We start from the raw sequence: 21948 nt of genomic DNA, 5'->3' as shown, positions 1-21948 counted from the left end.
TGAAAACTGATCTTTTCCAGTCCTGTGGCCACTGCTGAGTTTTCCAAATTTGCTGGCATATTGAGTGCAGCACTTTCACAGCATCATCTTTCAGGATTTGGAATAGCTCAACTGGAATTCCATCACCTCCACTAGCTTTGTTCGTAGTGATGCTTTCTAAGGCCCACTTGACTTCACATTCCAGGATGTCTGGCTCTAGGTCAGTGATCACACCATCGTGATTATCTGAGTCGTGAAGATCTTTTTTGTACAGTTCTTATTACTATAGTGTATAATAATTTTACTAACTTTTTATAATTTAAAATTATTTCTCTTGATAGAGAACAAAAAGAAACCTAACTTTTATCCTTACAGTTTTCTGTGGTCAAATGTAAATAACCTAGTCATATAATTCCTATAATAGATGGTTGCTGTTCAGTCACTAAGTCCTGTTGATTCTTTTAAATCCATGGACTGCAGCACGCCAGGCTTCCCTGTTCTTCACTATCTCCTGGAGTTTGCTCAAAAACTCACATCCATCAAATCAGTGATGCCACCCAACCATCTCATCCTCAGTCGTCCCCTTCTTCTCTTGCCCTCAGTTTTTCCCAGCATCCAGGTCTTTTCCAATGAGTTGGCTCTTTGCATCATGTGGCCAAAGTCTTGGAGCTTCAGCTTCAGCATCAGTCCTTCCAATGAAAATTCAGGGTAGATTTTCTTTAGGATTGACTGGTGTGATCTCCTTGGAGTCCAAGGGACTCTCAGGTCTTCTTCAGTACCACAATTTGAAAGCATCAATTCTTCAGCACCCAGCCTTCTTTATGGTCCAACTTTCACATCCATACGACTATTGGGAAAACCATAGCTTTGGCTATACAGATCTTTGTTGGCAAAGTGACGTCTCTGCTTTCTAAAACACTGTATAGGTTTGTCATGCTTCTCTTTCAAGGGGAGCAATAGTCGTATGGATGTGAAAGTTGGACCATAAAGAAGGCTGAGTGCTGAAGAATTGATGTGTCGGTACTTTCCTTTTTGTGACCAAATAATAATCCATTGTAAGGGTATGGCACATTTTTGTTTATCCATTTATTTTACTTACCTATCAGTTGATATTTCAGAGAAGGCGATGGCACTCCAGTACTCTTGCCTGGAAAATCCCATGGACAGGGGAGCCTGGTAGGCTGCAGTCCACGGGGTCGAGAAGAGTCGGACACGACTGAAGTGACTTAGCAGCAGCAGCAGCAGCAGTTGATATTTGGGTTGTTTCCTCTTATTGACTATTATGAGTAAGAATTCTTAGGAACATTTGTGTATAAATTTTTGTATGTATAGTTTTTTTAATTGGATGTGTATCTGAGATATGCTAGGTCATATGCTAACTCTATGTTTAATATTTTGATGTATCAAATCATATACATATACCTAAACAGCATTATGTGTGCTCAGTTGCTCAGTTATGTCTGACTGTTTGCAGCCCTATGGTCTGTAGCCTGCTAGGCTTGTCTGTCCATGGAATTTTCCAGGCAAGAGTACTAGTGCAGGTTGCCATTTCCTTCTCCAAGGGATCTCCCAACCCAGGGATTGAACCTGTGTCTCTTGCATCTCCTGCACTGGCGGGTGGATTCTCTACCACTGGGCCTTATATGTCAATTAGAACATTTTGGGAGCGCCAAAGTGTTTTCCAAGGAAGCCGTACCATTTTGCATTCCTATCAGCTATGTATGAGGGTTTCAATTTTTTCCTTTCCTGCCAATACTTCTTTTCTTTTTAATATAGCCATCCTACCACTTATGAAGTAGTATATCGTTGTTTTGATACAAATTTTCCAAGTGACTAGTGATACTGAGCATTTTTTATTGTGCCTGTTCGTCACTGTGTATCTTCTCTGGAGAAATGTCTTTTCAAATCTTTTGGTCCCTTTTAAGTTATTTTTCTGTTTCCTCCCTTCCTCCCTCCCTTCCTTGTTAACTTTTTATATGTGTCATACATAATTCAGTTCTGTTCTGGCTTCCAGTTTAGTTGTTGAGAAACTGTCATTCTGACCTGGTCTTTTGAAGGTAATCTGTAGATTTCCTCTGGTTTGTTTCAGGAATTTTTCGCTTTAGCATAGCGTTCTATGCATGTGTGGGCTAAGTTGCTTCCATCGTGTCTTACCCTTTGCGACCCAGTGCACTGTAGTCTGCCAGGCTCCTCTGTCCAGGGGATTCTCCAGGCAAGAATACTGGTGTTGGTTGCCATTTCTTCCTCCAGGGGATCTTCCTGATGCAGGGATCAAACCTGCGTCTCTTATGTCTCCTACAGTGGCAGATGGATTCTCTACCACTGATGCCACTTGGGAAGCTGTAGAATAGTGTTATGTACCATATTAAATGGTTACGAAATGCAGCATCATGCACTTCATTTCCCCTCTTTGTTTAGTACAGTCTTTTGACAGTAAGTTTTAAGAATCTCATTTTTGCTACCTCACTTGGAATTCATGATAAAAATTTTTTTTTTCAAATTTATGTGGGGCTTTATGAAAAATTTCAAGTATTCTAAGTCAATAATTGTGTTCAGAAGTTACATAGCTCATCACTTTATGAGTGAATAAAAACTTAGCTTCTGAAAGTTACTTGCTGAAGTTCATATAGCCAATATGCAGCAATGTTCAGACTGAAACAGAATTTCTCTCGCTGAATTTAGTATTCTGTGATTTTGATTCTATGGAATATGTAAAAAAGTAGAAAGTATGACTCCTGGTTTTTAGAAACTTGCTTGTAGTAGAAAAATTAAAATCAAATCTAGATTCATAAAGCATGGATGAAGAGCACTGGACTAGGTGTTATGAGACCCGACTACATTCTTCATCCTTCTAGCTTCATGGTCACGAACAAACTATTATTTTTTTGTTTGCAGCTTTGAGATATAATTGACATAACGTGTACATTTAAGATGCACAGTGTGATTATTTGGTAGATGTATATATTGTAAAATGATTACCACAGTAAGGTTAGTAATACACATTTCACTTTACATAATTACTATATTTGTTGTGGTGTTCTTGGTGGTTTAGTATCTTTATACAGTGAAAGTTTGGACTGGATCTGGGAATTCTCTTCCAGCTCTAAAATGCTGTGATTCCGTGACACTGTGATAGTTTCTTTTATGAGTGCTTTTATTCTTACGGTTATGATAGTGTGAGGTCAGGATTATTTGTGTTTAAAATAAACACTTTTTATATGTATTAGTGTTATTTTCTATAGTCTTATTGTAAAAAATATTATACTACTGCATAGCAGCAACTGAGTTGAGTATCTGGTAAATTTATCATAAAGGAAGAAAGAGGAGAAGGGAGAGAAAGAAAAGAAAAATGTGCCAGGTACATTTTGATATCTTTATTTCTAGTATTTAATTTTTCCTAAATTGACTCCTACCTTAGGATGAGTCTTACCTATAAGAGGGATGTTCATCATGGAAATTGAAACTTCTTTGAAGTCCAAGGGCTCTTTGGAATTTTATGTTTTAACCATTTTTATTCTGTTTACTTTGTCTAGACATTTCCATTTTAAATTTTGGAGAAACTTTAATGTTCCTGTTTAATCCTTTTATTCTTTGAGCTTTAAATTCATTTAAGTGCATGTGATATAAGAAGAAGAAAGAAATGGCTCTGAACTTGTTTTTGCCTTGAACATAAAATCACTATGCTGTACCCTCAATTAGAAGAAAGTACTTTTACCTTTAATTTTTTTTTTTTTTTTGCTTTTTATCCCCACTTTACTCTTTCCAGAAGGCTTTTTCTTTCTCTGAGCAGAAGCTTCTGACTTCATCTATATACATGAAAACATGAGTTGAATTTAATTATCACCCCAAGAATCATCTCCATCTTAGCTCTTTTTAGTAACGTTTGCTTATAAACTGCCTCAGAGTTTTTCAGAAAGAAAAATTTAAGAGCTTATTATCCTTTACATAGAATATATAAACTTTTTTAACTTTAACGTTATATAAGAAAATGAGTTTTTAAACTTTCAAATCTTATTTTTTTTAACACTTTTAATCATATGTTTTGAAAAATACAACAGCTTTATTGAGGTATAATTCACATACGTGCATATAAATTTTTTATCTTTTAATTTTTTTCACTTTTTATCATTTTACTTTTTAAGTCACATATATTAGCTTTCCAATTTAAGGTTTTTAATTTAGTTTTTTAACTTCGAAATTATATAAGTAAGAAAGTTTGAGAAAATGTTGATATGAAGGAGGAGGAAAGGATTCATAAAGCCTTTTCTCTTTATGTTCATGTTTTTTACATGTATGTGTTTTTCACCATATACATTTATAGGATTCTTTTTAGTTTTCAATTGATAACGAAGTCAAATAATTTTATCTGCATTGTTCTGTGTGATGATGATTTAGTTAACTGGCTTTATAAATAATTATCCACCAAACAAGTAATATACCAGGAAGGAAGAGGGAAGATAGCAGCAGCAGCATAAGACGCCAGTGTCCCTAAACACTTTGAAAACACTGAGAGTAGGCAGGATAGCAAAACGGGAGAACCGCTGCTGGTGGGAGTCACGCTGGGCTAGTTTGGGAGCTAGCATTCAAGGGGCGCAGCAGCTTTTGTTTGTGCTCTGGGAAAGCCACTCTCCGTTGAGAGTACAGTCATTGTGAGACCATCAAGGTGTGAGAAAGCATGTGCTGGTGGTGGGGAGATGAAGGTAGAGAAGCGCTGAGGCACGGGACAGGGGAGTGAAGCCTTGTGGTTAGCAGGGGGTAGCAGAATGAGTAACCTGGGGATACCACATGAAGCACATGAACCCTGCCTAAACTCCTGACTCACAGAGTTTTGAGGAAGAACAAATCGTTTAAAACCACTGTGTTTTGGGCTGGTTTCTTATGCAGCAAAAGATAATGGATTTAACAGCTGAACTGATTTTGATGTATAGAGATTGCTGTCCTCATAGAATCCAGGGACTTTTGCTCCTATAACCTTTTATTAGGACTCTGATAGATGATATACTTGAGACAATCAAATGACTAGAGAAACTTCAAAGTAAAAACTAGCAATGACAGTAAGAACGAGGCTTAAATGAGGGATATAAAGTAGTATGTAATGGCTGTATGTTACTTTTAAAAAATATTTATTTATTTTTGGCTGCATTGGGTCTTGTGGCACGTGAGATGTCTCCTTGGGGTGCACAGGCTTCTTTCTAGTTGAGGTAAGCAGGCTCAGGAGTTGTGGTGCCTAGTTGCCCCGCAGCATGTGGGATCTTAGTTCTCCTAACAGGGATCAAACAGCTGTCCCCACGCTGGAAGGCAGACTCCAAACCACTAGACCTCCAAGGAAGTCCCTGGCTGTATGTTTTGACAAAGAAATAAAATTCAACTCTAAGACATCGTGGGGAGAGTATGTGGGGAACCGTTTTTTTAAATTGTCATCAATCATATTTTTATTTGTAGTTTCGGTTTTGAGTTCAGGTAATGTTTGTATCATGCAGCAAAGCAAATGAATAATTATACATATTCTAATTCTGTTATCTCTGATGTCTCTGGAGCCAGGAGTCTCTGTGGAAGAAATAATTTACATATGTAATTTAGAAGATTAAGTATAAATACTCTGTGTTCCTATTTAAGTGGAAGTATCAGTGAACTTATGAGATGTTCTAATTTTATCTTAAAATAGTGTACACATCATATGTATATATTTTTGTATATATGTATAATGTTAATCTGAGACTGTTTTATGTGTATTGTGGAATCAAGCAAATGAATATTTATGTGGTATTTTAATTTCAACATTTCCTAACTGTGTGTACTCCGAAGTCTCAGATATGAGCAGACCTGGTTTCCCCAACATGGTCTTCAAATGCTGCTGACTTCTAAAGGAAATCAGGGCTTCTTTGATAAATCTTTGATTCCAGATCTGGGACATGAAATATACATTATAATATTTTTATACCTGTGTATCCCAAGGAAACTATCAATAACCACTAAGTAGAGTCATGACAAAAGGATTCAGGAGCCAACTTGAAGAGGCTCTAGGGTGACCAGCTGTGTCAGTTTTAACACTGCAACACCTGTATCCCAGAAAACCTGTCAGTCTTGGGCAAATCAGTAGATGTGATCAGGCTCAGAGGCTCCCATGGCCAAAAATGGGACATGGTGAGCACCTGTAAGGATAAGAGCTACAGTGGCTTCACATCTTTTTATTATCTTTAAATCTATGAGTTCATAATGATACCCAAAACAGTGAACTTAATTGTTCATCTTTTGTGGCTCTTAGGAAAATAAACCATTGATAAACCAATGGAAGGAACCCAGTGATAATTCTTACTTTTCTATATGAACAGTACCACTGGATAAACTAACATAGATGAGGTAAAGCTTCTTCTAATAGAGACATTTTATATGCTAGCAGATAAAGACAAAATGATAAAACTGGAGTAACACCATTTTGCAGTTATAATAATAATAATTATTTTTTATAAATTGGAGTATAGTTGCTTTATACTGCTGTCAGTTTCTGCTGTACAGCAAAATGACAGCCATACATATACTTGATGGTGGGGGTTTGCTTGCTAAATTGTGTCTGACTCTTTGTGGCCCCCTGGACTGTACCTCTGTCCATGGGATTTTCCAGGCAAGAAAACGGGAATGGGTTGCCATTTCCTTCTTCAGAGGATTTTTCTGACCCAGGGATTGAACCCAAATCTCCTGTGTTTCCTACTGTATCCCTTCTTTTTTGGATTACCTTCTCATTTAGGTCACCACAGAGCTCTGAGTAGAGTTCCCTGTGCTATACAGCAGGTTCTCAATAGTGATCTGTTGGTAGTGTATGTATGTGTCACTCCTAATTTCCCAACTCATCCTATCCCCTCTTTTACCCTTTGGTATCAATATGTTTGTTCTCTACATCTGTTGTCTGTTGCAAATTATGTGTTAATGGATTTTGATGTTGAGTATCAGTGTTGCTAACAACAGTAATGAATAAATTTGCCCAGAATATTAACCTGAATCTGATGAAGCTGCTTATATCCAACTACTAATGTTTAGGGAATATAGAAGATACAGGGGCTTGTTAAACTAGAAGACAGTAATCAACTAAACCCAGTCCGTGGGAAACTGTATAGGACAGATGATCCAACATATTTAACAGATTGCAAAGGAAAAAAGATGCTAAGGGAACCTATATAGATTTAAAAAGAACAAAATTAAACTATAGCATTTAGGTATATACACTTCAGTGATGAAGCTATAAATGAAAAAAATAAGGATATGATTATGGCAAAAGCCAGAATGATGTCTCTCAAAAGCCAGTAGGGAGGTTGGGTGGAGGACGTTATGACTGGAATGCAGAAGTAGGAAGTCAAGAGATACCTGGAGTAACAGGCAAGTTGGGCCTTGGAGTACCAAATGAAGCAGGGCAAAGGCTAACAGTTTTGAAAGAGAAAGCACTGATCATAGCAAACACCCTCTTCCAACAACACAGGAGATGACTCTATATAGGGACATCACCAGAATGGTCAATACTGAAATCAGATTGATTATGTTCTTTGCAGCAGAGATGAAGAAACTCTATATAGTCAGCAAAAACAAAACTGGGAGCTGATGGCTCAGATTATGAACTCCTTATTGGAAAATTCATATTTAAATTGAAGAAAGTAGGGAAAACCACTAGGCCATTCAGATATGACCTAAATCAAAGCCCTTACAATTATACAGTGGAAGTGACAAATAGATTCAATGGATTAGATCTGATAGAGTGTCTGAAAAACTATGGTTGGAGGTTCATAACATTGTACAGGAGGTGGTGATCAAAACCATTCCCAAGAAAAAGAAATACAAAAAGGCAAAATGGTTGTCTGAGAAGGCCTTACAAATAGCTGAGAAAAGAGAAGTGAAAGGCAAAGGAGGAAAGGAAAGATATACCCATCTGAGTGCACAGTTACAAAGAATAGCAAGGAAAGATAAGGAAGCCTTCCTCAGTGATAAATGCAAAGGAATAGAGGAAAACAATAGAATGGGAAAGACTAAGAAATCTTTTCGAGAAAATTAGAGATATCAAGGCAACATTTCATGAAAGAGGGCACAATAAAGGACAGAAACAGTATGGACCTAACAGAAGCAGAAGATATTTAAGAGAGGTGGCAAGAATATGCAGAAGAACTGTACAAAAAAGATCTTAATGATCCAGATAACCACGATGGTGTGATCACTCACCTAGAGCAAGACATCTTTTAGTCAAGTGAGTCTTAGGAAGCATCACTATGAACAAAGCTAGTGGAGGTGATGGAATTCCAGCGGAGCTATTTGAAATCCTAAAAGATGATGCTGTGAAAGTGCTGCACTCAATATGTCAGCAAGTTTGGAAAACTCAGCAGTGGCCACAGGACTGGAAAAGGTCAGTTTCATTCCAGTCCCAGAGAAGAGCAGTGCCAAAGAATGTTCAGACTACAGCACAGTTGCACTCATTTCACATGCTAGCAAAGTAATACTCAAAGTTCTCCAAGCTAGGCTTCAGCAGTATGTGAACTGAGAACTCCTAGATGTTCAGGCTAGATTTAGAAAAGGCAGAGGAACCAGAGATTAAATTGCCAACATCCATTGGATCATAGAAAAAGCCACAGAGTTCCAGAAAAACATCTGCTTCATTGAGTACTCCACAGCCTTTGACTGTGTAGATCACAACAAACTGTGGAAAATTCTTCAAGAGATGGAACTACCAGACCACCTGACCTGCCTCCTGTGAAACCTGTATGCAGGTCAAGAAGCAACAATTAGAACCAGACATGAAACAATAGACTGGTTCCAAATTGGGAAAGGCATACATAAAGGCTGTGTATTATCACCCTGCTTCTTTAACTTATATGTAGAGTACATCATGTGAAATGCTGGGCTGGATGAAGCTCAAGTTGGAATTAAGAATGCTGAGACAAATATCAATAATGCAGATGATACCATCCTTATGGCAGAAAGCTAAGAGGAGCTAAAGAGCCTCCTGGTGAAAGTGAAAGAGGAGAGTGAAAAAGCTGGTGTAAAACTCAACACTGAAAAAACTAAGAAAATGGCATCTGGTCCCATCACTTCATGGTGAATAGATGGGGAAACAAAGGAAACAATGACAGACTTTATTTTCTTGGGCACCAAAATCATTGCAGAATGTGACTGTATTCATGAAATTAAAAGGCGCTTGCTCCTTGGAAGAAAAGGTATGAGAAACTTAGCATATTAAAAAGCAGAGACATTACTGTGCTAACAAAGGTCCATATAATCAAAGCTGTGGTTTTTCTAGTAGTCACGTATGGATGTGGAGAAGGCAATGGCAACCCGCTCCAGTACCCTTGCCTGGAAAATCCCACGGTCGGAGGAGCCTGATAGACTGTAGTCCATGGGGTTGTTAAAAGTCAGACACGATTTCACTCTCACTTTTCACTTTCCTGCATTGGGCAAGGAAATGGCAACCCACTCCAGTGTTCTTTCCTGGAGAATCCCAGGGACAGGGGAGCCTCCTGAGCTGCTGTCTATGGGGTCGCATAGAGTCGGACATGCCTGAAGCGACTTAGCAGCAGCAGCAGCATGTATGGATGTGAGTTTGGACCTTAAAATAAATCTGAGCGCCAAAGAATTGATGCTTTTGAATTTGGTTTTGGAGAAGACTCTTGAGAGTCCCTTGAACTGCAAGGAGATCAAACCAGTCAATCATAAAGGAAATCAACCTTGAATATTCAATGGAAGAACTGATACTGAAGCTGAAGCTCCAATACTTTGGCTACCTGATGCGAGGAACTGACTCATTTGAAAAGACCCTGATGCTGGGAAAGATTGAAGGCAGGAGGAGAAGTGGACGACAGAGGACAAGATGGTGTACGGCATCACCGAGTCAATGGACATGAATTCGAGCAAACTCTGGGAAACAGTGAAGGACAGGGAAGCCTGGCGTGCTGCAGTCCATGGGGTCGCAAAGAGTCGGACACGACTGAGCTACTGAACAGCAGCAACAACAACATGGAGGGCTTATGTAGTGGCAGAGAGAATTTTGTTTCCTGATCCACGTGGTAGTTCCAAGTTGATTTATTTAATTTCTGTATGTAATTTTCTATATATATAATATCTAAATATATTTTTAAATACTGATTTTTTTAGAGCAGTTTAGATTCATAGCAAAATTGAGAGGAAGATGTAGATTTCCCATGTATCCCTTGTCCCCACACATGCATAGCCTCCCTGTTAGTCAATATCTGTCACCAGAGTGGCATATTTGTTAAAAATGATGAACTTACATTGACACATCATTATGAAAGTCCATAGTTCTCTCTTAGTATATATTCTATGGCTTTTGCAAAATAATAATGACATATATCCATCACTATGGGGGTTCCCTGGTGGCTTAGCGGTTAAGAACCTGCCTGCAGTGCACGAGCTGCTGGAGATGTGAGTTCGATTCCCTGAGTCGGGAAGATCCCCTGGAGGAAGGTGTGGCAACCCATTCCAGTATTCTTGCCTGGAGAATCATGGACAGAGGAGCCTGGTGGGCTACAGTCCATAGGTCTCAAAGAGTCAGACACGACTAAAAGGACATAGCACACATCCATCTTTCTATAGTATTTCCAGTGCCCTCCAAATCCTCTTTACTTTGACTCTTTATTCTCCCAACTCCTGGCAATGGCTCATCTTTGTAACCATCTCCATAGTTGTGTCTTTTCTAGAAAGTCATATAGTTGGAATCATATAATATATAGCCTTTTCAAATTGACTCTTTCCCGTAGTAAAATGCATTCAAGATTCCTCTGTGTCTTTTTCTGTCTTGATAGATCATTTCTTGTCAATGCTAAATAATTGTATTATATTTTCTGATAAAAATATGAAATAAATAAGAAAAGGAAATTGGAGTGGAAGCAACTATATTAGGAAATGGTGCAAGTTGGTGCCTTATAGATTATCTAAGATGTGTTGACTGAGGATTTTATTAAATGCTGTTGAATTCAACATAATCTGTTAGTAGAGAGCCACTGAAGTTTATTAAAAGGGGGGACTAAAGTGCTGAAAACTGTTTCTAAGACAATAAAGCCAGCAAGATGGATTTCAGCAAGAGATTGAAAAGCTACCCAGGAGACCACAGTGTTAAGATAAAAGTGGTAAAGATTTGGATTAGGGTGATGCTTTTGGGAATAGAGGTAAAATAACTATTGTATTATGCAACAGAAGAATAATCAGTAAAACTTGGTGACAGATTAAGTATGGTTAAACAGAAAAGCATTAGAAATAAGCTCAAAGCTTTCATATTTGAGGGCATATCCTTTATTGGTTAGATATTAGGGAATTCTGGCAGAGAAGGCAATGGCACCCCACTCCAGTACTTTTGCCTAGAAAATCCCATGAACGGAGGAGCCTGGTGGGCTGCAGTCCATGGGGTCGCTAGAGTCAGACACAACTGAGCGACTCCACTTTCACTTTTCACTTTCATGCACTGGAGAAGGAAATGGCAACCCACTCCAGTGTTCTTGCCTGGAGAATCCCAGGGACGGGGGAGCCTGGTGGGCTGCCATCTATGGGGTCGCACAGAGTCGGACACGACTGAAGCAACTTAGCAGCAACAGCAGAAGGGAATTCTGGAAGGACAGTTTGTGCTGATTAGGCTAAAGTAAGATCTGGTATTTCTCCTCATGATGTGTTTAGAATCTTAAGAGGAATGATTGCTTGGGATTTTACATTCCAAATAGTACATCTAAAAATAGAATTCTGACAAGCAAGAAAGTGACAATAGTGGTTATTTTTGGTGACTACATAGTTGAGACATAGAAATATGATGGTGACTTTTTATCTTCTGATCTTTTGAATTATATGCTTCCATGACCTATTCATAAAATAAATCAAATTTAACTAAAAGATTTTTTCACAGTTTATTGTGATCCACACAGTCAAAGGCTTTGGCATAGTCAATAAAGCAGAAATAGATGTTTTTCTGGAACTCTCTTGCTTTTTCCATGATCCAGTGGATGTTGGCAATTTGATCTCTGGTTCCTCTGCCTTTTCTAAAACCAGCTTGAACATCTGGAAGTTCACGGTTCACATATTGCTGAAGCCTGGCTTGGAGAATTTTGAGCATTACTTTACTAGCGTGTGAGATGAGTCCAATTGTGCGGTAGTTTGAGCATTCTTTGGCATTGCCTTTCTTTGGGATTGGAATGAAAACTGCCCTTTTCCAGTCCTGTGGCCACTGCTGAGTTTTCCAAATTTGCTGGCATATTGAGTGCAGCACTTCCACAGTATCATCTTTCAGGGTTTGAAATAGCTCAACTGTAATTCCATCACCTCCACTAGCTTTGTTCATAGTGATGCTTTCTTTCTAAGGCCCACTTGACTTCACATTCCAGGATGTCTGGCTCTAGGTATGCAGGTCAGGAAGCAACAGTTAGAACTGGACATGGAACAACAGACTGGTTCCAAATAGGAAAAGGAGTCTGTCAAGGCTGTATATTGTTACCCTGCTTATTTAACTTATATGCAGAGTACATCATGAGAAACACTGAGCTGGAAGAAGCACAAGCTGGAATCAAGATTGCCAGGAGAAATATCAATAACCTGAGATATGCAGATGACACCACCCTTATGTCAGAAAGTGAAGAGGAACTAAAAAGCCTCTTGATGAAAGTGAAAGTGGAGAGTGAAAAAGTTGGCTTAAAGCTCAACATTCAGAAAACAAAGGTCATGGCATCTGGTCCCATCACTTCATGGGACATAGATGGGGAAACAGTAGAAACAGTGTCAGACTTTATTTTTTTGGGTTCCAAAATCACTGCAGATGGTAATTGCAGCCATGAAATTAAAAGATGCTTACTCTTTGGAAGGAAAGTTATGACCAACCTAGACAGCATGCATATTCAAAAGCAGAGACATTACTTTGCCAACAAAGGTCCGTCTAGTCAAGGCTATGGGTTTTCCAGTGGTCATGTATGCATGTGAGAGTTGGACTGTGAAGAAAGCTGAGCGCCAAAGGATTGATGCTTTTGAACTATGGTGTTGGAGAAGACTCTTGAGAGTCCCTTGGACGGCAAGGAGATCCAACCAGTCCATTCTAAAGGAGATCAGTCCTGGGTGTTCTTTGGAAGGACTGATGCTAAAGCTGAAACTCCTGTACTTTGTCCACCTCATGCGAAGAGTTGACTCACTGGAAAAGACTCTGATGCTGGGAGGGATTGAGGGCAAGAGGAGAAGGGGATGACAGAGGATGAGATGGCTGGATGGCATCACCAACTCGATGGACATGAGTTTGAGTGAACTCCGGGAGCTGGTGATGGACAGGGAGGCCTGGCGTGCTGCGATTCATGGGGTCGCAGAGTCGGACACAACTGAGCGACTGAACTGAACTCAACTAAAAGATTAAGATGCCTAAATCTTCAGTTTGTGGGTGGGGAGGGATTTTTATTTGACATTATTTTATTATTTTAAGTAGTTCAAACTGTTGTTACTCAGAAAAGCAGTCAGTTAAACATGTTTAGTACTTGGCTGCCTTGATTTACATATGTTTGTAAACGTATATTTGATTGTATATTTGTGTATGTTGTATGTGCACGAGTGGGGCTGTGTGTGGCTCTGAGGTATATGTATATTTCTTTCAGAAAAAATGTTTATAGTTGAAACCTCAGGACCCTGTCTTCCTAGGGCTTTTAATTATTATTGCCACCAGTTAGGATTTTCCTCCTTAGATGGGAGATGTTGTTGCTTCATCCAGCTTCAGGATCATTCAAAGATGGCTGTGATGTAGCAACATAGACTGTCTTTTTTCTTTATTGTCACCACCTAAGCTGACAGTAATTACATATATGTTACTCCATCAATCTCCTTTCTTGTCGTTCTCTCCTGGCAGTCACCCTGGATTACCTCTGTCTAGAAGTACATGAGTCATTATTTCATGTCTTAGTCTTTTGGATAGGTAAAGACTCAAGATTGGATGTAATAACAGAAAAGGGAATAGAAGGTGACATACAAATTATAGGTTTATTTTTAAAATAGCTTTCTCTTTTACATTTAGTCATTAATGATAAATTAGGAAGAATCAATTAAGGGCATGCTTATTCTTTAAGGTCTAGTAAGTCTGTTCCCCTAGGGACGTAGGAACAATAAACTAAGAAACAATAAGGGACAGTAGTAGGAAGCTGAGCAGCCCTAGCACAGTGGTTGTCAACCTTGGCTGTACACTGGGCCTGCATAAGGATATTAAAACAAAAACAAAAACCTGATTCTGCTTTAATTGGGCAGAGCTCTGTCTTGCCTGGATATTGGATCTCTAGCATCTGGGAAGATTAGACAGTCGATTCACTATGTCATGAAACTTCATGGATTGACTTTACTTACTTAACATTTCACAGGTTGCCTGTGATTTGCTTCGGAGAATCATTCGCATCTTATATCTCAGTAAGAGACTCCAAGGACAACTGCAGGGGGGAAGTAGAGAGATAACAAAAGCTGCTCAGAGTCTCAATGAACTTGGTAAGTCCTCTTGTTCATCGATTCACTGGTTGAAGGATATTTGTGTTTCCAGTTTTTGGTGATTATAAATTTAAGCTACTTTAACATTTGTGTATAGGTCTTATGTGAACTTAAGTTTTCATTCCCTAGGGGGAAATGTTCAGAAGTGCTGTTTTTTAGGTCACAAGTCTCATGTTGATATGGTGCCTAGAAGATCTTTTGAATTCATTTCTCATTCATCATTCTTTTCTCAAACATTTAGAACAGCCTCTTGACATTTGAGGGTTTAACAGTCACAGCTTTGATTATTAACAAGTTGCAAGGTCCATGATGAAGGAGTTCATAATTTTTTAGGCAAAATTTTGAATATCTTCTAAGTATACAAAGAACCACCTAACACCTGCATTTTAATGAGGCTTTGTGATTTTCTTCTTTTCATTGGGTACCCAGTAATTTTTCTGAAGTGGATGTGGTTAGTGGAATTTGTACCATTTTAGGTTCAGAAAGTCCTTGATTACATCCATCTCAAATATCAAGAGTCTCCTTACTCTTAGTAATGTGTTTTGAAAGTAGTTGTGCCAAAAGAACATCAGAAAGATGTGCATTTTATGTTCTTTTTGAATTTTTCTATCTTTGATATTTAAATTATGTAGTCATACTGTAATGCTTATTGCTTGTTTTTGATTATAAAAATGTAATATCCTTCACAAATCATGCTTCAACAGCATTTCAATTTATAATGTTCAGATACATTGCTTAGGCACATCATTGGGAATATATGGAACTTGTAATCTAGTGTGCTTGGAATATGTTATATAAAAAGTTAATTTTTAAGCAGTGAGACATACTTTAGGGTTTTTTCATAATATGTGCTAAATATAAAAGTGTAAAAAATCCTAGTATCAGCTGTTATTTTTTGCTTTGTCACATTTAATTTCTGTGCTCCAAAAAATAAAATGTAGGGTGATAGAATCATTAAAAAGCAAACACACATTATTCCAAGGCTTATTATATTTATCATCACTTACACTCTTCCATAATAAAAAATCGCTAGGTTTTGATTTTGATTATCATCTCTTCTAGAAACAGCATATGCTGTGAGGCAAATAGTGATGTCTTCTTTTTTCTTCATTAAGGCACAGATTATGTGCTATTCAAAAATTTCAGAGGCATCACGTCTTCATCATTCCCCACTGTATTCTTGGACAGTCCTGGCATTGATAATAAGGAGAGCCAAGAGATTTGGAGTTAATGTTTTAATGTTAATAATTTAGTAATCACTGTAATGGTACACATGTACACTATAAATGATATTTTTGTGATTGGAACTTCTGTGAAATTATTGTGTTTATATTTGTATGGTTTTGGTTCTCATTAGAAAGAATACAATGATAAACAGTAGCAGGTACTTGAAATTAACTTAAAACCAGTCTCTCAAACTTGAAAGGTCTTGAAGCTTGAAATGTAGTGACCAGATGAAATACATCATCATCTGGAAATTAATTATATTCTGAGGGACTGAGGGGAATGTCAGTGACTGCTAATGGGTGCCACTCTTTGGAGTGGTGAAAATGTTCTGGAATTAAATACTGGTGATTGTTGCACAACTTCTGTCACTACAAAAAGCCACTGAATTGTGTGCTTCAAAAAGTTGAATTGTATGCTATGTGAATTATATATCAATTTAAAGTTATTTATCAATTAAAAAGTCTATTCTGGGACCTAGCATGCTGGTACATTTTCTTTTTTAAAAAATTGAGGTCTGAGTGATATACGGTAAACTGCAGCATATTGAAATTTTACATATTGGCAAGTTGTGACTTGAAGCCATCAGTATTATAGTGAACATGACTATCTCCCTCAAAGTTTCCTTATGCCCCTTGATAATTTTTTCTCATGCATTTATGGATCTGCTTTCTATGGAATCAGATAGTTTGTATGTGGGTTTTTTTTGGGGGGGCCTCTTTCAACCAGCTTAATTATTTTGAGGCGTCTGTGTTGTGTGTATCAATAGCTAATTCTGTTTTATTGCTAAGTAGTTTTCCATTATATGGATATTCCCCAGTTGGTTTATTCATTCACCTGTAGATTTGTATTTCAGTTGTTCCTAATTTTTGGTTATTACAAATCAGGCTATCATGAACATTCATATAAAGGTGTTTGTATAGACATTTGCTTTCATTTCTCTTTGATAAAAAATATAGGTATGGAACAACCAGATCATATACTAAGTGTATATGATCTGAAATTGCCCACGTATTCAACCCAAAGTTAATGAAAACTGTACTTTCTCTACATCCTTGGTAACACTTGTTACAGTCAGTCATCTTAATATTAGCCATTCTAATAGGTATGTAGTAGTATCTTGCTTGGAGAAGGCAATGGGAACCCTCTCCAGTACTCTTGCCTGGAAAATCCCATGGACGGAGGAGCCTGGTAGGCTGCAGTCCATGGAATCGCGAAGAATCAGACACGACTGAGCGACTTCACTTTAATGCATTGGAGAAGGAAATGGCAACCCACTCCAGTGTTCTTGCCTGGAGAATCCCAGGTACGGTGGAGCCTGGTGGGCTGCCGTCTATGGGGTTGCACAGAGTTGGACACGACTGAAGTGACTTAGCAGTAGCAGCATCTTGCTTTGAGTTCACAAGAAGAAGTTAGTAGAGCTAATAAATGAATCTAGCAGGATTTCAGGATGTGTGATGAATATATAAAATTACTTGTATTTCTACATAATAGTATTAACAAGCAATTGGAAATTGAAATTAAAAAATACCACTCATAGTAACATCAAAAATATGAACTACTTAAGGTTGAATTTGACAAAAGATACACACGACCTGTATACTTAGGGTTGAATTTGACAAAAGAGGCAAATAGACGGGGAAACAGTGGAAACAGTATCATACTTTATTTTTCTGGGCTCCAAAATCAGTGCAGATGGTGATTGCAGCCATGAAACTAAAAGACGCTTACTCCTTGGAAGGAAAGTTATGACCGACCTAGACAGCATATTAAAGAGCAGAGACATTACTTTGTCAGCAAAGGTCCATCTAGTCAAGGCTATGGTTTTTCCAGTGGTCATGCATGGATGTGAGAGTTCGACTATAAAGAAAGTTGAGCGCCGAAGAATTGATGCTTTTGAACTGTGGTGTTGGAGAAGACTCTTGAGAGTCCCTTGGACTGCAAGGAGAACAAACCAGTCCATCCTAAAGGAGATCAGTCCTGGGTGTTCATTGGTAGGATTGATTTTGAAGCTGAAACTCCAATACTTTGGCCACCTGATGTGAAGAAGTGGCCATTTCACTCATTTGAAAAGACCCTTATGCTGGGAAAGATTGAGGGCAGGAGGAGAAGGGGATGACAGAGGATGAGATGGTTGGATGGCATCACCAACTCGATGGACATGGGTTTGGGTGGACTCCGGGAGTTGGTGATGGACAGGGATGCCTGGCGTGCTGCGGTTCATGGGGTCGCAAAGAGTCGGACACAACTGAGCAACTGAACTGAACACAAGACCTATATACTGAGAACTAAAAACATTATTGAGAACAATTAAAAAAGACCTAAATAAGTGAATAAATTTTGTCTGTGAATTGGAAGACTTGATCGTTTTTAATATGCCCAGTCTCTCTAAATTGATTTGTATAGATTCAACACAATTATAGTCTGAGTTCCAGCAGGCTTTTATTAGCCATTGACAAACTGATTGTAAAATTCATAATCAAATGCAAAGGATCTAGAATAGCCAAAACTTTTAAAAGAAAGTAAAATTGGAGTATTAACCATACCTGATTGGAAGACCTATTGCAATGACTTCTACTAACCAAGACAAAGAGATAGGTCAATGGAACGAAGTAGAGAGCCCAGAAGAAGATCCACACATGTAAGAAAAATGGATTTTTGGCACATTTATTGAAGAAAAGATAGTGTTCTCAACAGATGGTACTGGAACAATTGGATAGCCACATGTAAAACAGGGAACTTGTATTCGGACCTACTTCATATTAAAAAAATAAAGCAAAACTGAAAGTGGATCATTGTCCTAAATGTAAAACTTAAAACTATAAAACTTCTGAATGGAAACAGAGGACATTTTTATGGCTTTGAAAATGATTTCTTAGGTGTATAACTGAAAGCACAGTCCCCTCCTCCCACCACCACACACAAATTGGTAAATTAGATGTTCTCAAAATTTAAATTAAATTTTAATTCTCAAAATTTAAATTTAAATTTCTATGAGTGATTCTGTTAGAGGAATGAAAAGCCATAGACAGAAAATGTTTGCAGAGTATATATTTGATAAAGGACTTGTATCTAGAATATATGAAAAACTTTGAACATTGGTAAGAACATAAACAACCCAATTAAAAAATAGGCAAACTCTTTGAACAGATACTTCATCAAAGAATGTATGTGAATGGAAAGTGAAGTGAAGTCGCTCAGTTGTGTCTGACTCTTTGCGACCCCATGGACTATAGCCTACCAGGCTCCTCTGTCCGTGGGATTTTCCAGGCAAGAGTACTGAAGTGGGTTGCCGTTTCCTTCTCCAGGAGCTCTTCCCAACCCAGGGATCGAACCCGGGTCTCCTGCATTGCAGACAGATGCTTTTACCATCTTAACCACAATGGAAAATATGCATATAAAATACTCAACATCATTAGGCATTAGGGGAGTAAAAATTAAAATCAAACTGGTAACTTATTGACAGAATAAGCAGAATTTTTTTAGTGCAGACTTATATGTAGTTTTCATTCAGATTATTATGTATGGTTAAAAAAAAACTAGTGCAGATTTCAAGATTAAATTGTATCACAATGATTTGTGACTTCTTCAGGAAAAGTCTTGGGGGTAGATAATTTCGGTCTTTTTTGGAGCATTAGTTAAGGCAATACACTTAAATCACATTTAAGATATACCATGTTTATACAGTGAATGTATTTTATGCTGAGTGGCACAGTCAAAAAAAGAAAGTATATCCTGCATTAATTTTCATTGCGTCTGGTCTGTTCTGAGTTTTATAATTTTGTTGCTGAGTTGCAGCATATTAGCACCATATATCATGAGAAAATATTCTTAAAACCAAATTTATCACAGAAGCGTTTTATGAAATATTTATTATGGAAGGAATGGATAGTCTAAGTTCCTTTTATCAATTAATATCCTTTTTATAACTGATACTTTCTCAATCTGATAAAACAGCACTTATATGCAAACATTTTTGATTTATTCATAGGTGGGAAAAAGTATCATTTATATAGTCTTGGCACATAATACGTGATTAACTGATGAACTAATTAATTTTTTTGAGATGTCTGTAAGATGATATAGTTAATGAAAATTTTAGGAAGTTTTATTTCAGGCTTTTAAAAATTGTTTATTAGTGGGAAATTTGTAAATAATCCATATAACTGTTTCCAGGAATAAATTAGGTCTAAGATGACTTCTTTTTTAGTTGAAGTATAGTTGGTTTGCCTGGGAAATCCCATAAACAAAGGAACCTGGCAGACTATAGTCCATTGGCTGGCAGAAGAGTTGGATATGACTTCGTGACTGAACAACAACAACAAATAGTTGTTTTACAATGTTGTGTTAGTTTCTGGTGTACAACAAAGTGAGTTACACACACACACACACACACACACACACACATGTTCTTTTTAGTATTCTTTTTCATCATGATTTATTTCATCATGGTTTATTGAATATAGTTCCCTATACTACACACAGTAGGATCTTGTTGTTTATTTTCTATGTGGTCGTTTGTATCTGGTCATCCCAAACTCTTACTTTATTCCTTTCCTGTTTGGTAACAATAAGTTTGTTCTCTATGTCTGTGAGTCTGTTTCTGTTTCATAGCTAAGTTCATTGCGCCATACTTTAGATTTAATCTGTAAATGATATCATATGGTATTTGTCTTTCTCTTTCTGACTTAATTCACTTAATATGATGATCTTTAGGTGAGATGATATCTTAAATGCATTTAAAACATATATAGCTTCAACATAGCAAATTCAATACATGCCTTTTTAAACCTACAGTATTGGTCACATATGATGACAAATGTTTTCAGTGACTGTGTTTGATTTGTTGTTTTGGATCGCTTAAGTTGTGTCAGACTCCTTGTGACCCCATGGGCTGCTGCACTCCAGGCACCTCTGTCCTCCACGGTCTCCTGTAGTTTGCTCAGATTCACGTCCATTGAGTCGGTGATGCTATCCAACCATTTCATCCTCTGCTGCTCCCTCCTCTTGCCATCAGTCTTTTCTAGCATCAGGGTCTTTTCCAATGATTTAGATGGTCTCAAAGTGAAAGTGTTTGTCACTCAGTTGTGTCCGACTCTTTGTGACCACACGGACTGTAGCCCTCCAGGCTCCTCTGTCCATGGAATTCTCCAGGCAAGAATTCTGGAGTGGGTAGCCATTCCTTCTTCAGGGGATCCTCCTGACCCAGGGGTCCAACCAGTTCTCCTACATTGCAGCCACATTCTTTACTGTCTGAGCCACCAGGGGAAATACTTACGTATGTGACTGGATTCAGCTACCCCCAGATCGGGGTGATGCTGTGCTCAAATCCAGAATAATGGGTTTATGCTGATATTGAGGGCTGCCAGTAGTTGAAGACATAATTGTGTTATCAATAAAATAACATACCGATAAACCCTCATTTTTTAACTAATTGAATTTAATGTTAGTCAAATTTATATTTAACAGATAATACCCATCATTTCAGTTCAGTTCAGTCTCTTAGTTGTGTCTGACTCTTTGAGACCCCATGAATTGCAGCACGCCAGGCCTCCCTGTCCATCACCAGCTCCCGGAGTTCACTGAGACTCACGTCCATCGAGTCAGTGATGCCATCCAGCCATCTCATCCTCTGTCGTCCCCTTCTCCTCCTGCCCCCAATCCCTCCCAGCATCAGAGTCTTTTCCAATGAGTCAACTCTTCGCATGAGGTGGCCAAAGTACTGGAGTTTCAGCTTCAGCATCATTCCTTCCAAAGAAATCCCAGGGCTGATCTCTTTCAGAATGGACTGGTTGGATCTCCTTGCAGTCCAAGGGACTCTCAAGAGTCTGCTGCAACACCATAGTTCAAAAGCATCAATTCTTTGGCGCTCAGCTTTCTTCACAGTCCAACTCTCACATCCATACATGACCATTGGAAAACGCATAGTCTTGACTAGACGGACCTTTGTTGGCAAAGTAATGTCTCTGCTTTTGAATATGCTATCTAGGTTGGTCATAACTTTCCTTCCAAGGAGTAAGCGTCTTTTAATTTCATGGCTGCAGTCACCATCTGCAGTGATTTTGGAGCCCAGAAAAATAAAGTCTGACAGTTTCCACTGTTTACACATCTATTTCCCATGAAGTGATGGGACCAGGTGCCATGATCTTCGTTTTCTGAATGTTGAGCTTTAAGCCAACTTTTTCACTCTCCTCTTTCACTCTCATCAAGAGGCTTTTTAGTTCCTCTTCACTTTCTGATGTAAGGGTGGTGTCATCTGCATATCTGAAGTTA

At 38.2% G+C, this 21948-nt stretch overlaps 1 protein-coding gene across 3 annotated transcripts in view; it reads left to right on the top strand.

Annotated features, from left to right (window-relative positions):
* Nucleotides 1-21948, top strand: part of COG5 (component of oligomeric golgi complex 5) — a 281698-nt gene that overhangs the window by 18546 nt on the left and 241204 nt on the right. For all 3 annotated transcript variants that reach the window (XM_010841464.1, XM_010841466.1, XM_010841465.1), the window contains one exon: nucleotides 14331-14451. In XM_010841464.1, coding sequence (XP_010839766.1) covers nucleotides 14331-14451 — 121 coding nt within the window. The remainder of the gene's footprint in view (nucleotides 1-14330; nucleotides 14452-21948) is intronic.

Source organism: Bison bison, unplaced genomic scaffold (genome assembly GCF_000754665.1).
Source record: "Bison bison bison isolate TAMUID 2011002044 unplaced genomic scaffold, Bison_UMD1.0 scf7180017864162, whole genome shotgun sequence".
Lineage (NCBI taxonomy): Eukaryota > Metazoa > Chordata > Mammalia > Artiodactyla > Bovidae > Bison > Bison bison.
The sequence above is the reverse complement of the archived record's forward strand: the minus strand, read 5'-3'. Positions and strand labels throughout refer to the sequence as shown.